We start from the raw sequence: 10219 nt of genomic DNA on the forward strand, positions 1-10219 counted from the left end.
AGCAGCTCTGGAGATAAAGATCAAAGTGCTTAATGCAAGTTTTTTGTGAAGTGAGAAACTAGAGGACTGAGAGTAGGTAATTCCTTATGGTACACTTGGTTTAGAAGTGAAAAACAATAGGGCAACAAGGATCTAAAGGCTCAGAATCAATAGGATTGAAGGGAGAAGGTGAAGAAAAGAAGCAACTTTTGTTTTCACTGACAGAGTCAGTGGAACCACTGTAATAATGATAACAGAAATAAAGAAGATACACAACACACTTGTGAACCACCCTCATCCAGCAGATGTATATGATCAAAGGCAATCTAACTGTGATCAGCCCACCTTTTACCTCTGTACAGAGAAACCACGATAACATTTTCAAATGTTTCCCCCTCCCACCTAAGACAGTAAGGGTCTGGTTTGAGGGAGATTTAGTTGTTGTTTTTAGCAGGTCAGGCAACTATGTAAACACTTACTGCAAGAAAGATTATGAATCAAGATGGATGAGATTTCTGTCTGTAGGTAATTAATAATATCCATTATTTGGGTGATTGGTCTTTAGAATAAAGACATTATAAAAGTTATTCAAAAATGGTTATGAAAATAAATAGCTGCAACTGTGAATCAAAACTGAACTCTAAGATCTTCAGTTTCCTGATGCTCATTTCAAAAATAAAGTGGCAGGAGCACTGTGTAACCAATAGGTGTTTTATTAATTTGCAGTGCTGAGTCCAAGTCTGCCTAGACTAAACTCTGTGACCATATATTAACCATTTCTATCACCATTATGGCAAATGGTTTTAATAGAATTGAATGATCCTCCATAGACAAGTGAAGGAAGAATCTCCTTGTGGTCGCCTACTTAGCTGAGTTTTGTGCACAGTACTAATCTTCCAGCCCGTGAGTCAGTTTGCAACTTCTGCTATTTAGAAAAAAAGGAAGAACCAACCAACCAACCACCCACCCAATATATACATATTTGTTTGTTCCTTCTCGAGCCACTCCTGGATCATAGGGCCGGTTTCCCAGTTTCCTTGGCATATAGATTCCCCACCTGGATGGGACACTGGTCCATCACAGGTGAGCTGCAAGATGCAGGAGGAAAGAGTGAAAGAAAAAATTGTGGCGAAAGAGTCAGCAGAAGTTTCGCCATCACCTTCTGCCTGAGCTGCATGGAGCTTAGGTGTTTCACTTGTAAACACACACATCGCCCGGTCTGAGATTCGAACCCGCAATCCCTCGACTGCAAGTCCGCTGCTCTAACCACTAGGCCATGTGCCTCCATATATATATATATATATATCTATATATATACACACACACATTCATACCATATACACACATACATGTATGTGTGTGTGTGTATTGCAATATCAACCAGACTATGAGATGTTATGCAGTGCTAGTCGCAATGTACTTTACATTATTTCAGCTTTGAATGATGCAACCCCACTAAATAGGCAGACCAACTATTCCTTCTCAACAGAATACCAGTCCACTGCAGGGTTAGCCATTTACAGATGAGTGAACTGGACCAATACAAAATGGAGCAACTTAATACTCCCGTTGCAGGAGCAATATTTTTGTAATGGGTTTCACTTGATCTTCATGGAATATCAATTATTGATGTAAACACTAAACTTTACATGTTTCTGTGGTCGATAAAATATTAACGACAGAAGAGCGGGAGGAGTGGATATCAAATTGGTAACACTTAACATACTCTTCAGCACAAAATACAAGAGGAAAATGCTTGTAGATGCCATACTTATCAGAAAATCTTAGAAGAAAAATGCTTTAATATTCTATAGGAGTTTAACAAAAAGTGGCAATGGCAATTAACCGCATGATAGTCATTATTACATGACACTGACCCCACTCTCTCTCTATTTATATAATCCCAACCAAATAGCTCCTGGTTGAGTTCCACTGCATGGAACCTTGGGCAAGTATCTTCTACTATAGCCCTGGGCTGACCAAAGCATTGTGAGAAGATTTGGTAGACAGAAACTGAAAGAACCTCATTGAGTATATATACATATATCAGTTAATGTAAACTGTATAAAGATGAGAACTAATAGTTTCTTGCTATGAAGACATGTAGTTAGGCAGGATTTTATAACACATGTCTTGAAGCAATATTCAGGGTTTGGAGAAAAAAGGGACAGTATAAAAAGCTGTCTAGCCACATGTCTTCATAAACTATTTGTAGTTCTCATCTTTATACAGTATACATTAAATATTTATCTCTCACTGGATGAAGTACTTTTTTTTTTGTTGATCTTACCTTAACAGAGCAGCAAACTATATATGTATGTACATATCTATGTGTATGTGTTCTTATCTTTCTCCCCCAAGTGGTGTTAGCTTATGTCTCGGTAACTTTGTGGTTTAGCAAAACAGACCAATGGAATAAGTACTGGGGTTAAAAAAATAAGTACTGGAGGTTGATTTGTTTGACTAAGCCCTTTAAGGTGGTGCCCCAGCATGGCCACAGCCCAATGACTAAGACTAGATAAAAGATGTGTGTGTGTGTGTGTGTGTGTGTGTGTGTGTGTGTGTGTGTGTGTGTGTAATACAGCTGGCACTACAGGGGATGCTCTTTTCATCAGTTGTTAACTTGAAATAACAATGATCATAGCACTTTCCAACAGTATTGTTTTCCCCTAAATATAAAAGGAAAACTTCAAGAATTGAATTACATAATTGGCCTAAAAATTAATTTAAAACAACAACAAAAAAAAAATGTTGACAGACAATGCTTATATTGTTTTCCTAAAAATGATAACACAAGTTCCACAGTAGCAGCGAAATTTGGATTTATTTAAAATGCTGATGAAATATAAGCAAAACATTAAAAAATTTTTAAATATCAGCATTTTGATAACAATTATCTTGTTTGTTGTCTAGAAGAAAACTGTTTCCAAACTGTTTGTCCGACTGGTACTTGACATGGTTTGCATAATGGGAACTTTACCTTTTGTAGTAGGACTGGTTTAGCACAAAGATTTCTTACTGTGGCAGAAAGCCACAAATTTATAAGAAAGATGGTAATATTGTATAAATAGACCTCAGTACAACACTGGTATTACTTTTATTAACTACACATGGATAAAAGGCAACAATGTCCATTGTGGAATTTAAAGTTTGGGAATAACATTTACATCACATCTCTGTAGAATGGAACTACATGTTGTAAAGTCTGGAGATATGTGTGCTGCATGGCAGAACTTTGAACAAAAACCCAAGAGTATAATTTTCTATATGCATCAATTTGTAGCATTAAAAATCTTTTAGTCCCTATTCATTATTGACCCTTTTGTTACCATATTTCTATTGAAATATACTTTACCTCAACTGATTTGCAAAATTAATGAAGAATTTTGTGAAGTAACTTTGTTGTTGTTATGCTGATGAAATTTTGATGCCAGGTTCTAATTTAGATAATTATAAAAGAGGAAATTTATATCATGTAACTGAGAGCAGTTTGGGGTGGGTTGGTACTAAGGTTAAATCATTTTAAGGGTGAGTCTTGAAGTAGATACAGCTACAAATAGTAGCCAATAATATATACTGGATTAAAAAACCCTTGGTTGGGAAAAATGGTCAATGGTTATGGACACAAACCAACAATACAGTGATGGAGGTAGGATTAGGAGAGCATAAAACAAAGAATGGGTAGAGTAAGAACAAAATGCTATGGCACTTTACAATCTGAGTTCAAATCTTGACATGGTCATTTTTGTCCTTTCATCCTACAGGTGCTTTTAAAATAAAGTATCAGTAATATATAAGGGTTCATATAACCAGTGAATTTGTCCTTCCCTGTTCCCACAAGAAAATTTTAAAATATCTGGCTTTTGGCATATTTAAGAAATCATTCTTTAGTTACACTGCTTTACATTCTCTGTTCAAACCTAACCAGGTTTGGACATTAGCTTCCATTGTTCCAGGGTTAAAAGATGTATCAGTCAAATAGGGTTAAAGTGACACTGAGCCATTCTAAAACCAGAACTGTGTGACCCTTGTGCCAATGATTAAAAGTAGACACACTAATTATATCTATCTCCTATTTTCATCACTCTTATGACAAGACAAAATTGTTAGAGTGTCAGGCAAAATGCATTGCACCATTTATTGCAGTTCTTTACATTGAGTTCAAATTCTGTCAAGGTAACTATGCCTTTCAATTCCATCAGGGTTATATAAAGCAATGGTCTGGGGTAGACATAACTAAACCCTACCCCAAAATGTCAGGCCTTGTATCTTTGCTGGAAACAATTGTTGATGTTGTTATTACCTCAGCCTTAGCGAAGGTGGAGATATTGTTTTCAGTCTGTGTGTATTTGTCCATGAACAAGATATCTCAAGAACTGCTGGATGGATTTGAATGAAACTTTCAGGGATGTTTGTCCTTATGATTGGCACAAACTGATTAGATTTTGGAATCAATCTGGTACCGGACAAGGATTCTGGATTATTTGTTATATTTACTTTACATGAAGTATTACAATCTTACATTGACTTTCAAGTCTTTCTCTGATTATCTCCCTTGAAAGCACACTCATGGTTTCCACGTAAGTTATGATGGCATTGCAGTTTCCAAAGTTTAGTTTCATTTCTCTGTTAATTTTACTCACATCTCTTAGTAGAAACTGTTGGATAAAGAAATCAAACTACAGAAATAGCACTAACATATTCAGTAACAAAAATAAACTTAATTTATCCTCGACAATTTTGAGTTTTACCAATTTTTTAATATATCACTCCTGTTTAAACCTCTTACCTACTTGACAATTGCATTTCTAGCTCTGCCTTGAAGGAAGCTTTACTTCTTCGACTCACGTTTTTGTGTGCAATGCTGTTGACCATATGCAGGCCTTTGTTTTTTTTCACTATTGACCCTAATGGTTGCAAAGACACTATATCAGTGGATAAACTAAAAAAGGCCTCATAGAGAAAACTGTCCCTGTTCCCACTGCAGACGACACGCACAGCATTACAAACATGGCCCACACACCCACCTTCACATTCCATGACTACCATTGGGATCAATCAGGGAATGGACAAGGATTCTGGATTATTTTTCCAGTTTCTTTTAGTTGATTTTTGAGAGCAGTCGGGTTCATTTTTAGTATTCTCATTTGTGAGAGCAGTCAAGTTTATTTCAGATGTTCTCATTTTAAAAATCATCTCTGGCTAATCATTGAGAGGACATTGGTGTTGCCTTGGTGGAGGTTTGCACTGAGTGCTCTTGTTTTATTATTATAATTAGTCTGCTTGTCACAGCAATTGTTGTTAGTGATGTAATACAGGTGCCAACTGTTGACAATCAGTGGACTGAGGTGATACCTTCAATTGTCAAGCACATTTCTAAGTATTCTGACAGTTCCAAGGAGTGCTGTCTTCTGTAAGTGCCCCACACTGATATTGCCCACTAATGTTTTTTTTTAATAATTTTCAATTCTAGTGCTTACAGTACCAAATGTTCTGATTACAATCGGGATCACCTCAACTTTTTCCATTACCCACAAATGTTTTATCTGCCATGCTAGAGTTCATATCTCTCAATCAACTTAAATTCTTTGTCACAAAACTTACAGTCAGGTGGACAAGCTACATCTAAAATAAAACAGTTTGTTAACCATTATAATATCTGGTTTGTAGTGTTCAATTTTACGCTCACATTGTACCATAAAGTCATCTTCTACAATGCCATCTGGTTTGTGCTTATACCACAGGCTTGCTCTTTCAAGACTGTATTGGAATGTATGAAGATGAAACACCAAACAAAGTTTGAACTCTGATAGCTACACTGCACTGATGGAGTTAAGAAATTAATTTTGTTTTGTTTGCTCCTTACACCTGTGTCAAACCATCTTAAAAGGATTTTCAAAGAAGTTGAAACATATTGTAGACAAAAAAAAACATTGATAGGTGTCCTTGGGGGAGAGGCAGATGACATTCTGGCTGAAGAAAGATTTGGTAAAAACGCTTAATATGGAATGAATATAGAAGAAACAACAGATATAAGAAGGAAACAGGTACATCAGTACGCAAGGTTTGAGATAGTACATAGTTTCTAGTAGAGATAGAGGAAATCGTTTCCCCCAAGGCATGGAATAAATGTTATTTGAAATTTTAAGCCTTTAAAAAGGGAGAAATTCAAAAATTAAAAATGTTTGCACAAATCCTCAATTTGGCTTAACCTATGAGAATGAAATGTTCAGGAAATATCTCACAGAAATAAATGGTGAAACTTTGAAAAAGATCTGGGAATATAACCGATAGATCCCTGTTAAACTTGGCTGAAATGACCCAGCGTTCATTCTAGTAGTAACAGAAAGGACAGAGAAAAGAAACAGTTTGTATGCCGGTGTTGGCAATATATCCAATAAATATTTCAGAAACTAACAACGGCACGAAGTAATTAACGCTGCACTGTGATACTGAAAGTGAGAATCCAACGTTTTGGACTGTTTTTTTTTTTTTTTTCGTAGAGAAAGAGAAGGAAGGGGAAAAAAAAAAGAAGGTTCAGTAATAGTCCTATGGTAGACGATATTAGAAAATATGGTTGTTAGTTAATGAATCCTTTGCCAATAAGTAAAACAGTCCACTTTTTGATATGGACTCGGATAATTGTTGCTCCTAGACAGTAGGAACTTGTCAGATATCAGAGGTAGAGTGCTCAAATATTTTCTGGTCGTGAAAAGGAATAAGTTCTTTGAGACACAAGGAAAGAGATTCTACTTTGAATGAGCCTGTATTATAATATATCCTTCGTGAAAATTTAAGAAACTACACCATATATACAATATCGACAACGCAATATATTTAAAGCTGGAATTTAAGAAAAAAGTATATTTGAGTATTTTTGGCTGGCAAACATATGAAGAAGAAAAAAAAACGCATCAATGTTACTATTAAGTAAATAAAAGAAAGGTTCTCAGTTTTATCTAAAGACAGAATCATCCATATAGAGAGTAAGAAGTCCAGACAAAACTAGCTAGAGTCCAACAGAATGTTATTACAATTCTTCAGCTTGATAAGTGATATTTGATCTGAGAGAGTGTGTGTTGAAACAAGCAATTCCACGATAGTTATATTTAGCCATTTAAAACGTAACACTGTTAAGATATTCACTTATTGCACATGCAAAAGACGAAAGAAAAGGCTTCGATATTTGATTATCAGAATAAGTGACTATAACAGCATGTGAGTATTTTAAATAGTGTTGAAATACACGACCCTGCCATGGTACAATACAAATATTATTTAATGTAACTTTGTCGAAGGTGAAATTTGACAAAAGAAAAGAGAGCCAGATATGTCAACATACTGTAAGAAGCTTTTCTTTTCTGTCTTACAATGAATGCCTTTAAGTTGCTAAAGTAGTAATTTGGTGCAAAGAGAAACTTACTAAGTGAAGAGGATGGAGGAGGTGGTAGTTTTAATTGCTGACAATTGCTGACTGAACATAAAAGAGCAGTGGGGGAAATGTACGATACAAACGTACACACACATGTATGCGTGTGTAAATAAGTGTTGGTGGGTGAAGATTCTAACATGTTATTACATCACTACAAAACAACATAAGTGGTTTGTGAAAAGGGGTTACTTTCTTTCGTTCTTCTCTAAGCAACCTTATATCTTCGGGGGGATGTTCAGAAATATAAGGGTATAGTGGAAGGGAAGGGTGCTGTCATTGTTTGATTAAGTTAAAACTGAAAGAAAACCACTTATTTCTCTTGCTCATTAACTGAGCTCGGGAGAAAACACAAGACAGAAGGGAAATAAATAAATGAAATACAGCAAATAACAATATCGGAGAAAAGAGGGTGAAGGAAAAAATTTTAATATTTCGTAAGTTGTCAGAAGAACAGAAAGGAAAGAAAGTTAGACAGGTAGTCAGGTCTGTTTAGGTGTATAGCAGCAAATTTAACTTTGAAACCCAGTCTGTTTATAGAATGAAAACAATAACACGAGCTGATTCTACTACATACCACCACCTCCACACAAACATTCAGTAGCAACTACTTCCAAGCAAGACCTGTTAACAAGAAAATGAGAAAGCCATTTATTTAACTCTGTAACTCTTTCTCTGTACTCTTCTACACCTTTCTTTTTGCTTTTTCTTTAGCACACACCTTAACAACTGCTGAATTCGATGACTAACAGTCGATAGTTTAACAGTCAATCCAAGTGAACTATTGAAAAAAAAAAAAAGGGTAGACAGTACGATTAATGTGTGTGTGTGTGTGTGTATACACAAACACATACATACGTTACTCGCTCCTTTAATTTCCCTTCTTATTTCTCCCTCTTTCATTCGTTCTCTCTCTCTCTCTCTCTCTCTCTCTCTCTCTCTGTGTGTGTTTCTCTCTACTTCTGCTTCGGGGAAACCTTTTAAGTAATTAGGGAAGGGCGAGTTACAGGGTGTTTTGATGTAATGAAATAAAAACTCACCATAACTGAAAGGGTTTAGGCGAAATAAACCGGCACACCATAAACAAGTAAATCCAGGTGTGACCAAATCCAAAAAACTCGGCGCGTAATACGTATTAAATAATAGTATCTTGTCGAAAGAACAAGAAAGAAAACAGAATATGTGTATAATAGAAAGCACTTGTTGGTTTGGTTTCCCTATTTCTTTTTGTCTCTTGTTTTTCTTCTTTCTATATACACCTTCACGAAACAAATGAACCTGTGAAGCGACAGGTCTTTTCTTTTTATTTTATATTCCACCACTATTTGTCTCGTTTTTTGAATGGTCGTCCCATTTCAAAAGTGATATTTGCATAAAGGAGGGTAAAACAATGGACTTCATAATATTCCATTAAATGTCACAGAACATTCCGAAAAACCTTGTATTTATTTTTTCTTCTCTTCCACCGATTTCACATTTCTGGTAAGGCGCTTGGAGTTGTTTGGTTTGGTAAATTGGTTGATAAAATAGTAGCAACATATTGAATTGGACTGTGATTTATGTGATGTGACATGTGGACAGTCTTTCTTTTTTAAGTGTTGACACTTGTTTTGTTTTATTTTATTTTCGTCGTAGTAGTCGTCCTTCTTGTTCTTTCTTTTCTTTTTTCTGTTTTGTTTTTGTTTTTGCCTAATCTTTTGTTTTACTACGTAGGCATTTCTGAAACACACGCACACACTGTCAATGATGGCTTCACAGTGGTTTACGAAAGTAAAGAAAGAGGAGAAGGATAGAGTTAGACAGAGATATTTGAGAGAGAGAGAGACAGAGTGAGTGTATGTGTGTGTGTGGGTGTGATAAAGAGCTTACATGTAAGTGAGTGGCGGCGGCGGCAGGAGAGTGATACACATGTAAGGTAGTAACTGTAAATATCAGTTTGCTTTATCATTTGTTGTCACTGCTTTAATTATAAAGGGTAACCCGATCTGTAACCTTACACCACAGTAATAGGAGAAAGAAACAAGTGTGTGTGCGTGTGAGAGAGAGAGAGAGCGCACACACGTGTGTGTATTTCGGGACGAAGGTAGGGTTTCAATTTTGTACCTTTGCAGCTGATAATAGATTTAATTAGAGAAACAGGGCTACAAAGGACTTCGATGTTATGTCACCCTAATTCGAACAGCTGCATTAGAATAAATAAGAATAATAAAAAAAAAGGAAATAACAGTATCAGTCAATTAAAAAGACAATCAGAAACTTATATATCGGAAGGAAAGATGTTGACCCTACACCAGGTAATAATGGAAATTACATACACACGCACACACAAGTGCCAATGAGGGACCCTATGTGCTGTCTCTCGATCTGCTAGAAATAGCAGTACATTTCCCTTCAATACACCTTACCGCCTTAAAAATAAAAAGAACACCTTCGACCACATAGTCTGATAAACAAACAGGGTGGTCACCGGTGGAATGCCTTTAATCACGGATTTACTTAATCGAGGCTAACTTAAGGCGGAAACTGACACAGAATCTTTCAGTCTATCTATCTATGTCTGTGTTCGTGTGTGTTATGTGAGTACAAGTGTGTGTGTGTATGTGTACCTCTCGGTCTCTCTCTCTCTCTCTCTCTCTCTCCTCTCTATATATAATATATATATATATATATATATATATATATAGAATATATATATATATATAATACATATATATTATATATAATATATTAATATATATTATATATATATATATACATATATATTAGATATATATATATATATATACATTATTTATATTATATAAGATATAT

At 35.5% G+C, this 10219-nt stretch overlaps 1 protein-coding gene across 4 annotated transcripts in view; it reads right to left on the reverse strand.

Moving 5' to 3' along the window:
* LOC115222505 (calponin homology domain-containing protein DDB_G0272472) overlaps positions 1-9189 on the reverse strand; it is a 281038-nt gene extending 271849 nt beyond the window's left edge. Inside the window, exon 1 of one of the 4 annotated variants that reach the window (XM_036511598.1) lies at positions 8449-9189. In XM_036511598.1, coding sequence (XP_036367491.1) covers positions 8449-8451 — 3 coding nt within the window. In that variant the 5' untranslated portion in view covers positions 8452-9189. The remainder of the gene's footprint in view (positions 1-8448) is intronic. The other 3 variants (XM_029792736.2, XM_036511597.1, XM_036511595.1) reach the window with 3 other exon arrangements.
* Positions 9190-10219: the final 1030 nt, after the last annotated feature.

This window comes from Octopus sinensis, linkage group LG20, assembly GCF_006345805.1.
Source record: "Octopus sinensis linkage group LG20, ASM634580v1, whole genome shotgun sequence".
In the NCBI taxonomy this organism is placed as follows: Eukaryota; Metazoa; Mollusca; class Cephalopoda; order Octopoda; family Octopodidae; genus Octopus; species Octopus sinensis.